The sequence below is a fragment of the Erythrolamprus reginae genome, chromosome Z (genome assembly GCF_031021105.1).
Source record: "Erythrolamprus reginae isolate rEryReg1 chromosome Z, rEryReg1.hap1, whole genome shotgun sequence".
Lineage (NCBI taxonomy): Eukaryota > Metazoa > Chordata > Lepidosauria > Squamata > Dipsadidae > Erythrolamprus > Erythrolamprus reginae.
This window is the reverse complement of record NC_091963.1, coordinates 134,998,877-135,017,656: the sequence shown is the minus strand read 5'-3', so window position 1 is coordinate 135,017,656 and position 18,780 is coordinate 134,998,877. Positions and strand designations below refer to the sequence as shown.

The 18,780-nt window shown below is 42.2% G+C and overlaps 1 protein-coding gene across 1 annotated transcript; it reads left to right on the top strand.

Annotated features, from left to right (window-relative positions):
- The first annotated feature begins 6,979 nt into the window (after positions 1 to 6,979).
- Positions 6,980 to 13,673, top strand: LOC139154659 (crk-like protein). The gene is made up of 3 exons (XM_070729520.1): positions 6,980 to 8,717; positions 9,764 to 10,219; positions 12,499 to 13,673. The coding sequence occupies exons 1-3, from the start codon at positions 8,544 to 8,546 to the stop codon at positions 12,622 to 12,624; spliced, it is 756 nt and encodes a 251-aa protein (XP_070585621.1). The 5' UTR covers positions 6,980 to 8,543; the 3' UTR covers positions 12,625 to 13,673.
- Positions 13,674 to 18,780: the final 5,107 nt, after the last annotated feature.

The window sequence follows — 18,780 nt, the reverse complement described above, 5'->3', positions numbered from 1 at the left end:
ATCAATTTTTTCCAACTTTCTGTTTGTCAGTTTGCCTGTTTTTTCACCATTCCAGGTTTCATTGAGGCCTGTATGCATGTACGGGAGTGGAGTGGGTTGGGTTGTGCATTTTAGCACACAGACCAAAAAAGGTTCACCATCACCGCCCTATACCATTTCAGACAAATGGTTGTCCAAAGTTTTTGTGAACTCCAACCCGAATACATCTTGGCTGGATCTGCACATTATGCCAAACCAACATAAGGCCACTTTGGGTTACTGTGTCCTGTGATCATGCCACAGTGGTTTGTAAGCTGGCTTAATGTTTTATGATGCGGAACGCCAATAAACTAGTTTATATAAACTATAGATAAACAAGCCATGGCTTTACAGGATATGTGAACAACTAATTTTCTAACAAGTTCAAATTTAAAGAGGAAATTTATATTTTAAGCTCATATTTCCCTGCCAGGGAGCTTAAAAATTGCATTATAAGAAGAAGGATAGGTTGAAAGGGATACGGGTTCACCCACTCAGATTTATGCCTGAGCAGGAATGCAAAGCTATATCCCCTCTCTTCAGCCAGTTTGGTATTCTATATCACACCAGCTATTAAAAGCGGTCTGGCTCTGTTTTTTATCTTACAGCGAAAGATACTGAGGTGTCTCATTTAGGTAGCATGTAGGCCAACTTTTTGCTGTTGGGGCCAGAAGCAAAACTCTGCACCAGTGAAGATTTGTGCTATTATGCCAAGCTGCCTAGGGCCAGCAATCTGTTTGTGCAAGGATCCAGATAGCTCAGCTCACATGTCTGTAGCTGCATAATGCTTTTCCTCACGTAGGTAAACAATTAAAGCAACTGCTATCTTGATTGCTGTCTTTGTAGCATAGCCAGAATTCTTTCAGCAAGTCAAATGTTGCTCTCCAAAGCTATGATTCCTCATTCAAAATATCAGTATAGAGCATAAAATGAGCTATTATATATATACAGTATATGTATGTATGTATGTGTGCATCACAAACCTATGTGTATATCTTTTTTAGATTCGTACGTAAATGTAAACAAGCAAAATACCATCTTTTCCCATGTATTTATACACACATATTGAACCAAGGGAAACCCTCTCCTTATTTGAGTAAAGAGTAAATGACTTGAGGACAAAACAATTTGAAGGGCAATGGACAAAACCAATGTAAATATGTAATAATTGAGGGTTAAGGTGTGAGGACCTTTGGTCTTAACTGACTTAAAAGATTGCTGCTATACCTCCCAGACAGATATAATTAAGTCTAAACATTTGCTCTTAGTCAAATGACCTTATAACAAGGTTAAAGCCCACTGAATTATGACTTTGTACGGTGACAAAGATATAGAAAATAGAATATAATTCTTTATTCGCCACGTGTGATTAGACACACATGGAATTTGTCTTTGGTGCAGATGCCCTCAGTGTACACAAAATAAAATATACATTTGTCAAGAATCATGTGGTACGACACTTAATGATTGTCATAGGGGTCGAATAAACAATGAGAAAACAATATTAATAAAAATCTTAAGGATACAAGCAAAAAGTTACAGTCATAAGTGGGAGGAAAAGGGTGATAGGAATGATGAGAAAAAACTACTAGTAATTGTAGGGCAAACTTAATAAATAGTTTGGCAGTGTTGAGGGAATTATTTGTTTAGCAGAGTGATGGCGTTTGGGGGGAAATTGTTCTTGCGTCTAGTTGTCTTGTGTGCAGTACTCTGTAGTGACGTTTTGAGGGTAGGAGTTGAAACAGTTTTATGTCCAGGATGCGAGAGGTCAGTAAATATTTTCACAGCTCTCTTTTTGACTCGGTGCAGTATGCCGGTCCTCAATGGAAGGCAGGTTGGCAGCAATTGTTTTTTCTGCAGTTATCCTCTGAAGTCTGTGTCAGTCTTGTTGGGTTGCAGAACCAAACCAGATATAGAGGTTCAGATGATAGACTCAGTGATTCCTCTGTAGAACAGAATCAGCAGCTCCTTGGGCAGTTTGAACTTCCTGAGTTGGCGCAGAAGAATATTCTTTGTTGTGCTTTTTTGATCATGTTTTTGATGTTAGGTCTTGAGATGTGATAGAACGTAGAAATTTGAAGGTCTCTACTGTTGATACTGTGTTGTCTAGTATTGTGAGAGGTGGTAGGATGGGAGGGTTTCTCCCAAAGTCTACCACTATTTCTGCGGTTTTGAGTGTGTTCAGTTCTAGATTGTTCCGGCTGAACCATGAAGCTAGTTGTTCAACCTCCCATCCGTATGTGGTTTCATCATTGTCTTGAATGAGACCAATCATTGTTGTATCATCTGCAAACTTTCAGTAGTTTAACAGATGGATCCTTTGCGATCCAGTCATTGATATATATGCAATTAAAATATTGATATAATTATGTTCATTCCACAGGTAAGCAATTGTTTGCTTCATTATTTACTGACTAAATAGAAAAATATGAAGACAAAAATGAGTGATACCAAACAGAAATTGTTAAGTTTGTTGAAAATTCTGAAAGTGGATGAGAATTGTAATTACGGTACGTAACACCTTTCTCTTTAAGATCTGGACACACCATCACCAGCCTTAAACTTTTGGAAAGTTGTTAGGGCACTTGGAGTAGCTGGATAAATTCAAATTGTTAGATTAGGGCATCTAGTTTTTCTTGTTCATTGTATTGTTTTATTGTGTTTCTTATTACTGTTAGCTGCCCAGAGTCGTATTTCATGAAATGGGGAGTGATAGATTGTGTGTAAGAGAGAGAGAGAAAGATAAGATTTAGCTAGAGGGTTGAACCTGTAGGGTGATTATTAGAGGTCTTAATTCTCCATTCCTATCATAGAAGACAATTGGTTCTATATAACTGGACTTGCCATCTTGACCTGATGCAACTTTTATAATTACTGCTGCTATGGGATGCTGTTATCAGATGTCCTGCTTTTAACTGTAACTTGTAAGGTAGATAGGGGTCCCAGAGCCTTTCTGGTTAAATTAGTGGGAAAATAAGGCTGATTAAAAATGTCATAAATTATACAACACCAATTTGTTAGGGTGAAATGTGAGTCTGGGCAAATCAGACACACACACACACCTTCCTCCTTTGGGAGCCAGATTAATATCACATGTTGTACACAAATTTCACAAATTTCACAAGTTTTACACACACAACAAAATGTTTTAAAAAGCCTTTTTTCTAATTTGAACTAAACATGAATGGTGAAGATAAAAAAAGAGAAACGTGAAGATCACAAAGAGCATTTGAAGATAATTTTCAGTCAGAAAAAATATGTAAGAAAAGTTAAAACTCCCCTAAGATTTACAATCCCTGACTTGCTATACAGAAAACAGAGCTGAGGGAAGTAGGAAGAGAGGAGGGGAGCAGGAGGGGGAGAAGAGAGAAGAAGCTTTTACTTCAAATTTGTTACCTATTCTTCAGGAATAAATAGATCGCCATCAGTGAAGGGCCGCTAACCTTTGGCGCTACCGGTGCACCCTCTGGGGCCGTTGTGTGTGTGTGTGTGTGGTATATTTGTGTGCACCCGTCGGCACGAGATTTGGCTTCTGCGCATGCACAGCAAGCAGAATCTTGTGTGAGGATGTGTGCGTGAGCAAGATTTTGGTGATTTTTGCTGATATTTTTTGCTTCCACGCATGCGCAGAAGCAAAAATTCCTGGCAAAAATTGCCAAAATCTTGCTTGCGTGAGTGTCCTCACACAAGATTTAGCTTGGTGCGCATGCACAGAAGCCACATCTCTCACAGGGCACATGTGCGCACATCAGGGTCGTGCAGCTGCGCAGGCATCCTGGAATTTTCTACCCAAATGGAGCACCTGACCAGATCGGCTGCTGCCCATCCCTGGCCATGGGAAAAATACCCTGCTGCTTCCTGGCTTTATTAGATCCTTAATTCCAGCTTTTGAACAGTGGGCATCTGGGGGACAAACATGAAATCTACATTCTTTTTCACTCTATGGGCTCAGCCACAGAACTTTATTTTAATTCACAAAATAAACTTACTTATAAATCAAGCTCTATTTCTAATGACAGCCTAGTAACAGACATTTTTTTTCTTGGCAACAAAATTAATTTGCAGAATTCTGACCCTAACCCTGCCTTCCATTGAGGACCTGGGTACTGCACAAATCAAAAAGAGCACTGTGAAAATATTTACTGACCCCTCTCATCCTGGACATAAACTGTTTCAACTCCTGCCCTCAAAACGTCACTATAAAGCACCACACACCAAGACAGCTAGACATAAAAACAGTTTTTGTCCCGAATGCCATCACTCTGCTAAACAAATAATTCCCTCAACACTGTCAAACTATTTACTAAGTTCTGCACTATTTTTTTTAAGAAATGTTTTTATTAATTTTATAATATAAAACAAACACATAACATTATAACAAGTGTTTTGTGAATTGTGCCCACCACCAAACATTTGAGCCCCACCACCAATCGGGGGTGTTTCCTGTATAAACCATTTTAACCCAAGAGCAAAATATCTATTTACATATAAAGTGATTCCAATTTGTAGCTTGGTCTCGGATTCTACTCGCCATGTATCAGATTACCTTGTCCCATCGTCCCATCAGTTGTCGCAAGTCAGTTTCATTAACCAAATTCATCCTTTTGTTTATTTTTTATTTTTTATTTTATTTTATTTATTTATTTATTTTAGTCATTTGTCCAATACACAAATACATAGGAAGAAAAATAGACATGTGGTAATATATATAAGGGTAAAAGTGAACTTAGAGGAGAGGATATATGAAAGGAAGAGAATATATATGACAGGTGAAAGAAAGGAAAGACAATTGGACAGGGGACGAAAGGCACACCAGTGCACTTATGTACGCCCCTTACTGGCCTCTTAGGAACCTGGAGAGGTCAATCGTGGAGAGTCTAAGGGAGAAATGTTGGGGGGTTAGGGGGTTGACACTATTGAGTCCAGTAATGAATTCCATGCTTTGATAACTCGATTGTTGAAATCATATTTTTTTATAGTCAAGTTTGGAGCAGTTTGTATTAAATTTGAATCTGTTGTGTGCTCTTGTGTTGTTGCGGTTGAAGCTGAAGTAGTCATTGACCGGTAGGACTTTGCAGCATATGATCTTGTGGGCAATACTCAAATCGTGTTTTTGAATGTGGCCCACCATGTACCGGTACCAATTTTACATTGTCCATTTTGTCGCATCCTTCCAACCCAAGACTATTACCGCCTGAGCGCTTTCTATCGCTGCTTGTTTTATTTCTTTAAATTCTCCCATTGCATTACTTTTGACTAATACTGCCATTTCCTTAGTAATTATCCATCTTATATTCAATATCCTATTAATATCCTCTTGCACCTTTTGCCAAAAATACTGCACTACTGGGCATTCCCAAAACATATGCATAAACACTCCTTTATCTTAGTTCTGCACTACTATTACTACTTGTTTTTTCTCATCATTCCTATCACCTATTTCCTCCCACTTATGACTGTATGACTGTAACTTGTTGCTTGTATCCTCAAAATTTTTATTAATATTGTTTCTTCATTGCTTATTTGACCCTTATGAGTGTTGTACCTCATGATTCTTGACAAATGTATCTTTTCTTTTATGTACACTGAGAGCATCTGCACCAAGACAAATTCCTTGTGTGTCCAATCACACACTGTCCAATAAAGAATTCTATTCTATTCTATAAAGAATTCTATTCTATTCTATAAAGAATTCTATTCTTTGAGTGTTAAAAACCTTAAACTGCTGCCGACCTCTTGTCTAGGCTACATCGTGGTGGTGACTCTTTCAAGTCCTGAGTAGTCCTGGCCTTCTCAGGATATTAGCTTACATAAAGTTAGACATCTGAAAAATGAATTATAAGGCCTGCCTGCATCTGTTTCTAGTTTCTACTGACATTCTTGGTCCTCTGAATTCCAATACCAAGGACCACTGGAAGTATCGAAAATAACTTCAGGCAGTCATTAATCTTAAATATTGGCTTTTGATCAGCAAACCCATGGCTAACTGGACTGATACTGTATGTTTATATTTACAGATTTTAAAAACCCACCTATTTTCATTTATCTGTGAAAGCTTCTAATAATCTAATCTAGTACAGGGCTCAAGTCCTGAGTTCAGAATTGTGCTCCCGTTTATTGGAAACATCCAGAGGTGAATTCCTACTACTGCCACTACTGGTGCGCTTCATGCGCAGCTTGGTTCTCTTGTGTGCATGCACATCCCAGTGTGCTTTTTGCTTCTGCGCATGCGCATGAAGCAAAATGTTACAAGGGAACGTGTGTGTGATTTTTGAGATATTTTTTTGCTTCTGCACATGCGCAGAAGCAAAAAATCACCAAAATCTCACACATGCGTGCCCTCACATTTTTCTTCTGCGCATGCACATGAAGCAAAAATACTCTGGGATGCGTGTTTGTAAACCTAAGAAAAGGTGCACGCACAGCCTAGTGTTCGCTACAAGTGTGCTGTCCTCTTCCGTACTGGTAGAAACTCACTACTGGAACCATCTCTTAATAATCGTACCCCTAATTATATGTAACTTATATGTAACTTTTTAAATTCCTCATACCTTACAAAAATTGACTCCATATTTCTATATACTTTTAATGCTCCATGTGTCAAGCCGGTGCAGAAGTTGGGGAGAAATTAATGGCTTGCCACACTATTTAAAAGAAGGCCTGATGTTTATGGGATCTTGGTACACCATGAACTCTAAGGCATATGCCAAATAAAAAAATTAATTACATCCCCATCCATCCACTTTTGCAGCTACAAATCCAGCTCGACCGCAGCCTCCACCTTCGCGTGGAAGGTCATTCCCACAGTCAAGATGGTGTCAGCCCCTTCCCCTAGACCCCTTTTGCCAACCCTCAAGATGGCTGCCCCCCCCCGCCGCCGCTTAAACAGGGGAGGGGGAGGAGAGGGTGGGTGGGTGCGTCACTTTCCCATCAGCCCTTCGGCAGCTGCAATCCCGATTGCGGGCAGCGGTTTTCGGGCAGGGGCGGGTCGGCTGTACCCCCCCGTCCCATCCCAGGACTCCCAGGCTTTCCGAGGGCAGGGCAGTGCCGGGGGGCGATGATCGCCGGGCCGCGGGGGTTATCCGGGGAAGACGCCGGCTGTTGAACTGGGGTGCCGCGGGCAAGCCCTGCCGCCTACCCGGGAAGGAGTGCAGGGAAAGCGGGGTGACATGTGCAGCCGAGGCTTTATTGTGGAGTCCCTGCTGGGGAGCCTCGGCAGGTCGCTCCGCTGATTCGGAGGATGTCCTGGGCGAAAGCGGCGCCGGGGAGTTGCGGGGCTGCGATGCCGCGGTAGAGAAATCGCCGGGCTGGCGGAGATAAAATGGGGGTTTCGGGGTCTCTTTGCCTGGCGGAGTTGCGGGTGGAGGGGTAGCGCGGCCGGCTTCGGAGGAAGAGCTAGATGGCATCATGTGGGATGCTCCCCATTTAGGGAGGGGGGTCGCGAGGGTTTCTTTTTCCTCTGCTGCAGTGGGGCTTTTGGGGGTGGCGGGGAGAGAAGGCGGGTCAATTCCTGATGTGCCAAGAGGCCTTGGGGAGATAGTTTTAATTAGCTGAGAAGCAGCAGCTGTTAATTGGGGTGCGGTGGTTTCCTCCCGAGGACGACCTAGCAATAGAAGGATGCAGGGCAGAGGACGGAGTCGAACTGTGGCGGATCCACTCGAGGCTTTTGTGGGTTAAAGGCTACGTGGGCATAGACGTTCTTCCTTAGGATGGGTGTGTGGCTCCGAGGAAGATAATCCTTTCCGTTTAGGTGCCTGTGTACCATGCCGGCTTTGTCTGTGAAAAATTAGGGCTTTTCAAATTTGACTTTAAAATGAGAGCACCGTGTTATATATATATTTGCGTTGCTGATGTCTAACGCGATGCTTCATGTTAATTTAAACGGAGTGGAGATTTTGTAGCGGACTCAATCTATTCTCTTAATTTTATCTGGATATTAAAAGACCCCCATATTGATTCCTATGTAAATATATTACTCGTATTGTATGCTGATGTTTTTCGATGGAAGCTACCTTTCAGTAGTAGCTGGTTAATTCTTAGATTGATTGTAAGCATAAAGGGATTTATCATTGGAATGATTTATGGTTGTTGAAAGTGTATCCCTCCTATTATATTCAAAACCGGGAAACACAGGAAAGACTTAATAATTGCATCCCGTTGATGATCATTTGATTGCAGAAACTTTTTTTGGTTTTTTTTGCATTTCTGAGATATTACTTTTCTTGTTCGGGGAAAATATTACTGTGGTGTGGAAGTGCGTGGATACTCTCAGGACTTTGAACAGTGGACTTTAGGTGGAAAGATTTTAGGGTGAAACTATATAAGAAATCCTGGTCCCTTGCAGAATTACCCGTCCAATTATTTAAAGGTCCTACTAAACTACTGAAAGAAGCAATACTCCAATGCAAATATTCAACAGGGTAATGTTTATTTCGTAAAGAGTTGTTAAATACTGGAGCAAAACGTACCAGGTTTTTTTTAGGGATAGCATTCAACAAAGGGAGTGGTGGGTTTTTCCACCTCCAATGTTCCCCCAAGCCATGTCTGCTTTTGGGGATGCGCATGAATGGTACATGGGAGCTCTGAGCCGTCAGGAAGCAGCTGCCTGTCTGCAGGGACATCGCCATGGGACCTTCCTGGTACGGGACAGTACGACCTGCCCTGGCGACTACGTCCTATCCGTCAGTGAAAACTCCAAGGTGATGATTTTTTTTTTTTTGCGGGGTGGTGGTGGTATAATTCTACTATCTGGTGGGGGGAAAGAAAAAAGATTCTTCAAGAGCCATGAGGGCAAACCTATGGCACGGGTGGGGCATGCTCTGTCAGCTCCAGCGCACTAGTTTGCTGATTTCCGGGCTTCTTTTCAGCCATTTTTGCTCTCCCACCACCCCTCCAGGCTTCAGGGAAGCTTCTTCAACCCTGGGGATGGTGAAAAATGGCCCAAGAGGCCAACCGGAAGTCTGGAGGCTTCAGTAAGGCCTGTGTGCATGCGTGGGGAGCAGTGTGGGGGCTTGTGTGCATGCATTATGGGTGCATTGTGTTATGGGTGTCGGCATGCACACGTGTTGTTGCACGCATGCACGTTCTTTTGGCACCCGAGCTAAAAAATGTTCGCCATCACTGTTCTTAGCACAGAGTTCCTGATATATTTAGAAGAGTGACTTTTAGACATTTGAACTTTGGTGTCCAGAATACTTGGCATTGGAGCATTTTGGGCATAACCTAGGGCAGTGATGGTGAACCTTTTTTTCCCTCGGGTGCCGAAAGAGCATGGGTGCACACTATCGCACATGCACAAGTGCCCACACCCATAATTTAATGCCTGGGGTGGGCGAAAACAGCTTCCCCCATGCCCCTGGAGGCCGGAAATGGCCTGTTGCTCAACTTCTGGTGGGTCCAGCAGGCTCGTGTTTTGCCTTCCCCAGGCTCCAAAGGTTTCCCTGGAGTGGGGACAGGGTAAAAACGCCCTCCCCAATCCCCTTGGAGGCTCTCTGGAAGCCAAAAATGCCTTCCCAGAGCCTCTCTGCGAGCCAAAAATCAGCTGGCTAGCACACAAATGCACACTGGAGCTGAGCTCGTGTGCCAGCAGCTATGGCTCTGCATGCCACCTGTGCCATAGGTTTGCCATCACTGACCTAGGGGGATGCCTCCTCGTTGGTCAAGATGGATTGCTCTGTCATAGGAATTTGATGGAAGGTTTGGGATAGCAGCTTTAACATTTCTTTGCTTATTCTGTCTCTTTCAGGTTTCACACTACATCATAAACAGCCTCCCTGGGCGTCTGCGGATTGGGGAGCACGAGTTCGATGGTTTCCCAGCTCTTTTAGACTTCTACCGCCTGCATTACCTGGACACTACCACCCTGGTGGCCCCCTTGGGACGCGTCGTAGCCCCTTCCTCTGCCCAGCCGCCCCCTGCAGGCGAGTGGGTCCGTGCCCTCTATGACTTCGTCGGACGTGACCAGGAAGATCTTCCCTTCACTAAAGGGGAGCCTTTGCGAGTTCTGGCCAAGCCAGAAGAGCAATGGTGGACAGCTCAACGTGCCGATGGGCGTGTCGGCATGATACCTGTGCCATATGTCCAGCCTTGTCCATATGCTCATCCCAGCAGCCACGGCGCCCCCCGACACGCTCCCGTAATAGCCAGAGCCGTGCAACGAAGGGTGCCTGGCGCCAGTGACAAGACAGCATTGGCTTTTGAGGCAAGTCACCCAAATAGTAAAAAATAATAATACAGTACCTTTCTTTTTCTTTTTCTTTTATTGAATTTTCAAAAGTTTTACAGACACATAAAAATAAAAAGCAATGAGATAAATACATACAACAAAAGGAAAATAAAAGATAAAGAAACAAAAAACCTCAATGCAATATAAATAGGAGAAAAAAGAAAAAACACACTTATCACTAATATTTGCTTCTTTGACATCAATATATTGTTTTTTGTAATTGTTTATATCAATATACAGTTTACGTATATATAGATAAATGTTTCCTTTTCTCTTAGTATCGCAATTATACATTCACCATTGCAATCTTTTGTGCAATATCTCACCCCAATTTTATTGTTTTTAATTTTATAATTTTTTTCTCTTTCCAAGCCATATGCATAGTTTTTCCCATATAATGTGTATTTCTTTCCTTTGCTCATTTCGCAATTCTAAGGTAAGTTTGCTCGTTTCTGTGCATTCCAGTAGTTCATTAATTACCATTGTTTCAGAGGGCATGTGTTCAAAAAAGGAATATATTTCAAAGGGGTCAGAATATTCTTGATCATGGAGGCTGGTGGGGTGATCTGGTTATTATGTTATGTGAATTTATGACTCACAGTGGTGATGTTATAGGTTAATGATGAATCTTGAGCAATGCTTCTTTTGTTACCAGGAGGCATGGAATTATGGCCTGCCACCCTATTACCTTTAAAAGTTATAATGTCAGGGAGGGAATGCAAATGATGCTGATAGGATTATTCAGCAAAATGTTGACTGGAACAGATTTATTGGTGAAAGAATCCAGACTGCAAGCTTCTGTCCATGCTCTTAAGAAGCCCATTGCAATGATCAAACTATTTCCTAGGATGGAGGGATGTGCAGGAGAGTGAATTTAAAAATCATAATAAACTGAACATGCTTGGATTCTGGCATTCCTAGTTCCTTCATGCCAAGCATGTTTGCAAATTGGAAAAGGCAATAGCATTTATTTATTTATTTATTTATTTGATTTGATTTGATTTGATTTGATTTGTATGCCGCCCCTTTCCGTGGACTCGGGGCAGCTCACAACACAATAAAACAATTCATAACAAATCTAATAATATATAATTTAAAATTTAAAATAGTTAAAAAAAACCCATTTTTAAGCAGACATACCTACAAACATACCATACATAAATTATATAGGCCCAGGGGAGATATGTCAATTCCCCCATGCCTGACAACAAAGGTGGGTTTTGAGGAGTTTACGAAAGGCAAGGAGGGTAGGGGCAGTTCTAATCTCTGGGGGGAGCTGGTTCCAGAGAGCCGGGGCCGCCACAGAGAAGGCTCTTCCCCTGGGGCCCGCCAACCGACATTGTTTAGTTGACGGGACGCGGAGAAGGCCGACTCTGTGGGACCTAACCGGTCGCTGGGATTCGTGCAGCAGAAGGCGGTCTCGGAGATATTCTGGTCCGATGCCATGAAGGGCTTTATAGGTCATAACCAACACTTTGAATTGTGCCTGGAAATTGATCGGCAACCAATGCAGACTGCGGAGTGTTGGTGTGACATGGGCATATTTAGGAAAGCCCATGATTGCTCTCGCAGCTGCATTCTGCACGATCTGAAGTTTCCAAACACTTTTCAAAGGTAGCCCCATGTAGAGAGCGTTACAGTAGTCGAGCCTCGAGGTGATGAGGGCATGAGTGACTGTGAGCAATGAGTCCCGGTCCAAATAGGGCCGCAACTGGTGCACCAGGCGAACCTGGGCAACGCCCTCCTCGCCACAGCTGAAAGATGGTTCTCTAATGTGAGCTGTGGATTAGACTTACATACCGCTCCATGGTGCTTTTACAGCACTCTCTAAGCGGTTTACAGAATCAGCATATTGTCTCCAACAATCTGGGTCTCATTTTAGCTACCTCGGAAGGATGGAAGGCTGAGTCAAACTTGAACCGGGAGTGAGATTTCCTGAACTATAGCTAGCAGTTAGCTGAAGCATCCTGCAGTGCTGCCCTCTAACCACTGCGCCACCCTGGCTCATGCCTTTATGCCAGTATTTTTGCAAATTGGAAATGTCACTGGCCTGGAACCTATTCCTTGCCTCATTGGTCAGGTGTTGGGAGAAAAGAGGCCATTTTTCACCAGCTTGATGCCCAACAGTTGTGGGAGTTGTATTGCAGGAGTTATAATTCTAGGACAGAAGTTATAAAAAAAAGTCAGATGCTGGGAAAGTACAGAACGGTGGGCAGACTTCTGATCTTGGCTTTGTGTCTTGTGATATTGCACAGGTGGGTGATCTCATTGCCGTCACCAAGATGAATGTCAACGGCCAGTGGGAGGGAGAGCTGAACGGGCGCCGTGGGCACTTCCCTTTCACCCACGTCAAAGTCCTAGACTCTGAAGAAACCAGCTGAATACCCAATGGGACACTGAACTGTTGCTGAGCCTCACAGGATTCTGAATTCTGAATTCCCTTTTGAACTTCTTGAACTTTTTGACGTGAACATTAAATTATGACTTCTTCCTCCTCAGTAGACTTTTGTGATGATCCAGCTCAGTTCCTGGATACGGACTCTGCGACCATCTTTACCTCCTCGACTTAGGAAAGCAGCTCCTTGAATAACATTATTCTTAAATGCTATTGTAGTTAATTTGATATACAGTGGTACCTCTACCTAAGAATGCCTCTACTTATGAACTTTTCTAGATAAAAACCGGGTGTTCCAAGATTTTTTGGCTTCTTCTCAAGAACCATTTTCCACTTACAAACCCAAGCCTCCGAAACTGTAACCGGAAAAGGCAGGGAGAAGCCTCCGTGGGGCCTCTCTAGGAATCTCCTGGGAGGAAACAGGGCAGGAAACAGGGCCGGAAAAGGTGGGGGAGAAGCCTCCATGGGACCTCTCTAGGAATCTCCTGGGAGGAAACAGGGCAGGAAACAGGGCTGGAAAAGGTGAGGAGAAGCCTCCATGGGGCTTCTCTAGGAATCTCCTGGGAGGAAACGGGGCCTCTACCTTCCCTGTGGTTTCCCCAATCGCATGCATTATTTGCTTTTACATTGATTCCTATGGGAAAAATTGCTTCTTCTTACAAACTTCTACTTAAGAACCTGGTTATGGAGCGAATTAAGTTCGTAAGTAGAGGTACCACTTGTTGGTTTGTTTGTTTTTTCTGGGCTTGTTCCCCTTTGCTTCCTAAGAACTCTACTGCTTTGGCCTTGTGATTTTCAATGATATGCCCTTAGAAGTTGCTTCATTTGCATCCTACGACTTGTAAAACAAGAAGCTCTGAGCTTTCATGAGGAAACCTTTGCCTCCTGCCTCGGGCCTTGCTTGCTTGGAGAGAAGTAGCCACACGCCTGGCTTTGACCAGATAAACAGAACTGTGCCACTTCTTGTAAGGCCCCTGCTCAACTTGTTTGTCTGTTCCAAAAGCCGCCTTGTTAATTAAAGTTTCCTGCTGATTATTTCTCAGCTGCCATGGACTTCTTGGGAAGGGGGCTGGAGGATGGATCTGGGGAGAAAGTAACAGTGCTGCCATGGTAACTAGCATCACAACCCAGGCCTTGCAGGTTGCCATGGGGAATTGGATCCCAGCCTATTGCTGCAGATAGGCTGAAGATTGCAGCAGTATGTACCACAAGTGTGGTTTGGGACTTCTTGATCTCCACCTGTTGTTCCATCAAGCTTTCCATGCGCAGGAACAGCTCCTCTGGCTCATTGGTGCAGTATTTTTCCTTACTAAATTATAAGCGAATGTGTTTGTCGACCTCTGCTTAGCTTCCCATCCACCCCATAGAATTTCAGCTTCCCAGTATTAATTCATTTTCTGACTATACATGGTGTGGTAGATTCAGAATCCAGTGTGCTAGAAGAAATCTTCCCAATCACAATTCTTAAAATACTGCAGTGATCCCTCCGGTGTACATGGCTGGATGTACGGCTGTGGAATTAATAGGCAAGATTTTTTTTCTAAATTATTATTATTTATTATTATTTATTGGATTTGTATGCCGCCCCTCTCAGTAGACTCGGGGCGGCTAACAATGATAAAAAACAACATGTAACAATCCAATTAATAAAACAACTAAAAACCCTTATTATAAAACCAAACATACACACAAACATACCATGCATAACTTGTAATGGCCTAGGGGAAAGGAATATCTTAAATTCCCCATGCCTGGCGTTATAAGTGAATCTTGAGTAGTTTTCGAAAGACAGGGAGAGTGGGGGCAGTTCTAATCTCCGGGGGGGGGGAGTTGGTTCCAGAGGGCCGGGGCCACCACAGAGACATTGTTTAGTTGACGGGACCCGGAGAAGGCCAACTCTGTGGGACCTTATCGGTCGCTGGGATTCATGCGGTAGCAGGCGGTTCCAGAGGTAAATTCCTCTAGGTATCTAAACATGTAAGCTGGTGGCAGGTATTTTTTGAGGCTGAGATAGCCTTAAGATAACACTTAAAAGAGGCCCAAGGATTCATTGCAGATGTACACTTAATACTCCGGTATTTTCTAGCTCTCAATGATAGAAAATTCTAATTCTAAGAGTCATTAAAAAAGCTCCTAGGATATACAGTATAAGTAAAAGGAAGGGGGCCTAGTATAGATCTATCTCAACCTTGTTATGATCTCATCAGGATATATAAGTAAAAGGAAGGGGGGCTAGTATAGATCTATCTCAACCTTGTTATGATCTTATACTCTTACTGGAATTTGAATATATATGCACACACACATATATATTAAATTCATTGAAGCTTAGCATGCTGTGCAAAAGCCTCGGGTTCTTCAAAGTTTTTTAAAACACTTATGTTGCTACTACTCCCATATTAAGCCAACATTTATAATGTATTTTAATTTATATTCTTGGCCTACAGTCTAATTCTCTGGAGCAAGTGGGAGTGAATCTGATCCTAATCACCTTCAGGATAACTTTAAACCAGGGCTCTACAGCCTTGGCAACTTTAAGACCCATGGACCAACTCCCAGATTTCTGGGTGTTGAAATCCACAGATCTTAAAGTTGCCAAGGTTGGAGACCCCTGCTGTAAACATTTAATGATCACAGGTCTTAAACTTGCCAAGGACATTTTGGCCTGTTAATATAATAAGTACAGTATTTTTAAAACAAATCACTGCAGGCTTGGTGTTATCAAAGGTTGGGTTCACTCATATTATCCAATTGTTCAATTATGATTTTTTTAAACAAGCCATTTTGGTTAATATACAAGGTTAAACCATGTGCAATGATTTACTAATTGCCAGAATTTGCACTTACCCCTAACACATATACTGTGATTTGTTTGCTTGAGATTAGTGTAATATATAAATCCCCCATTTGTGTTGAGAATTCTTGTGATAATTTATAACATGATCGGATTGCCATAACAGTTTCTATAGGATAGGATCAATTCATGCAACAGATCAATAAGCTGAAAACTATAGATGATCCTATCTAAGTCCCTACAACCTCTCTGTGGCTAAATTGACAAGCCACACGGAAATATCTTGCTCATGTTTACACTTGCCTCACCCAGAAACATGCTTATGTAATGTAAAATGAGAGCACTTTTTTCCCCTTCGGGCAAACGTTGCAGAATGCACTTCTGTCCACCTCATGCTAATGAAATGTTTGCTAAAAACCATTTGATTTATAACAACTCTACTGCAGCCATTTCCTTCTCTCTTAATTATTGTGTGCGGAAGAATAAGTATGACATTCAGTTCTTATTAATAGCTGAGGCACAGTTTGTTTTAATACAGGTAGTTCACTTCTTAACAATGATTCATTTAGTGATGGTTATAACTTACAATGACAATGAAAAAATAACTGGCACTTACAGAATTGTTGCATCTCCATTGTCACATAATCAAAATTCTGGTGTTTGGAAGCCAGCATGTATTTATGGCTGCTGCAGTGTATCCTGCAGCCATCATCATAAAACACAATCTAAGTATTGCCCACAAGATCATATGCTGCAACGTTCTACCTGTCAATGACTACTTCAGCTTCAATCGCAACAACACAAGAGTACGCAACAGATTCAAACTTAATATTAACCGCTCCAAACTTGACTGTAAAAAATATGACTTCAGCAACCGAGTTGTCGAAGCGTGGAACTCATTACCTGACTCAGTAGTGTCAACCCCTAACCCCCAACATTTTTCCCTTAGACTATCCACGATTGACCTCTCCAGGTTCCTTAGAGGTCAGTAAGGGGCGTGCATAAGTGCACCAGTGTGCCTTCCGTCCCCTGTCCAATAGTCTCTCCTTATCTCATTTGCCTTTTCTTCCTTTCAAATATGTTCACCTATACTTTTGTATCTTTTCTTCTATTCTTTTCTTTACTTATATTATTACATATCTTTCTCTTCAATGTGTATTATGTATTGGACAAAATAAATAAATAAATTTTCCCAGTCAGCTTCTGACAAGCAAAGTCAATGGGAAGATGGAGTTGCTTAAGAATTGCATGATTTACTTGCTTAACAAAAGTGGTAAAAAAAAAAAGATGGTAAAACCTGGGCATAACTCACACCTCATTTAGCAAGGGAGATTGTGGTCCCAATTGTGATTTGAAGTAAAGGTTTGTTAGTTAGCCATGACAGTCAAATTCTATCTATTACATATAGCGGATGAATTACAAGTGCTGGATTCAAATCTATATTTTCTTTTATGCACACTGAGCATATGCAAATTCCTTGTGTGTCCAATTATACTTGGCCAATAAAGAATTCTATTCTATTCATGCAGTGCTCTGTGCTGAAAATTAAATTGTTCACTTACTGGCTTCGTACAAAGGAGCAAACTTTGACAAAATTAATGCATGATTTCATACTATACGCACAATAGCTTTATCAGAACTACACAAGACTGTGCAAACTTGTCAGTTCTCTGGAGATGTTCCCTGAGAGACAGTGGTGCAAATACAGGGGGGTGGGGGAGGATGAGAGGAGAAATAGAGATAATCAGATTTGAACAAGAAGCAGCAATGTCCAAAAACAATCTCATGCAGTGTTGCTTAATATCTCTCTGCAGAAGTCTTAATTTATGGAAGAGAAAGAGAAGTGTCTAAATTTCCGGTAACCCTTAATGTAAGCTGCCCAGAGTCACCTTGTGGCAAGATCATTGGCAAACAAATTTAATAAATTAGCAAAACCCTTATTCCCAATCAAAAACAGCACCCCTGATCTGTTTATTGTCCGCCAGTGGAAGATTTGTCTTCAAATTTTTGCTTTTGCATTCCTTGGGCAGTGCTCCTCAAATAGTGGGGCGCGTGACCCTGGAGAACATGCTTTTTTTTTTTTGCTGCAGGGAGTAGGACAGTGGTGGAAAACCTATAGCATTCGTGCCACAGGTGGCACATGGAGCTATATCTGCTGGCACACGAGCCATTGCCCTACCTCAGCTCCAGCATGCTTGTGTGTGCCAGCCAACTGATTTACAGCTCGCAAAGAGGCTCTGGGAGGGCATTTAGATTTCTGGAAGGCCTCTGGGGGAAGGAAGAAGCTTCTGGAGCTTGGGGAGGGCAAAAATGGGCATACCAGGCCTACCAGAACTCAGGAAATAGGCCATTTCTGGACTCCAGAGGGCCTCTGCAGGGGCGGCCGTTTTCACCCTCCCCAGGCATTGAATTATGGGTGCAGGCACTCACACATGTGTGATAATAGAAAAGAATAGAATAGAATAGAATTATTTATTGGCCAAGTGTGATTGGACACACAAGGAATTTGTCTTGGTGCCTATGCTCTCAGTTTACATAAAAGAAAGATACTGTACATTTGTCAAGAATCATGTGGTACAACACTTAATGATTGTCATAGGGGTCAAGTAAGCAATGAAGAAACAATCAATATTAATAAAAATCTTAGGATACAAGCAACAAGTTACAGTCTTACAGTCCTAAGTGGGAGGAAAAGGATGATAGGAATGATGAGAAAAACTAGTACAATAGAAGTGCAGATTTAGTAAAAAGTCTGACAGTGTTGAGGGAATTATTTGTTTAGTAGAGTGATGGCGTTCGGGAAAAAACTGTTCTTGTGTCTAGTTGTCTTGGTATGCAGTGCTCTGTAGCGACGTTTTCAGGATAGGACTTGAAACAGTTTGTGTCCAGGATGTGAGGGGTCAGTAAATATTTCCCCCACCCTCTTTTTGACTCATGCAGTATACAGATCCTCAATGGAAGGCAGGTTGGCAGCAATTGTTTTTTCTGCATTTCTGATTCTCCTCTGAAGTCTGTGTCGGTCTTGTTGGGTTGCAGCACCAAACCAGACAGTTATAGAGGTGCAGATGACAGACTCAATGATTCCTCTGCAGAACTATATCAGCAGCTTCTTGGGCAGTTTGAGCTTCCTGAGCTGGTGCAGAAAGAACATTCTTTGTTGTGCTTTTTGATGATGTTTTTGATGTTAGGCGACCATTTTAGGTCTTGAGATATGATAGAACCTAGAAATTTGAAGGTTTCTATACTGTTGACACTCTGTTGTCTAGCATTATGAGAGGTGGAAGGGTTTCTCCTAAAGACTTACCACCATTTCTATGGTTTTGAGTATGTTCAGTTCTAGATTGTTCT

Bases quoted from the DNA above. Each gene is read 5' to 3' on its own strand.
- LOC139154659 (XM_070729520.1), top strand. From the start codon at position 8,544: ATGTTCCCCCAAGCCATGTCTGCTTTTGGGGATGCGCATGAATGGTAC. The intron at 8,718-9,763 runs GTGATGATTTTT...TGTCTCTTTCAG, and splicing joins CCGTCAGTGAAAACTCCAAG to GTTTCACACTACATCATAAA. The intron at 10,220-12,498 runs GCAAGTCACCCA...GATATTGCACAG, and splicing joins AGACAGCATTGGCTTTTGAG to GTGGGTGATCTCATTGCCGT.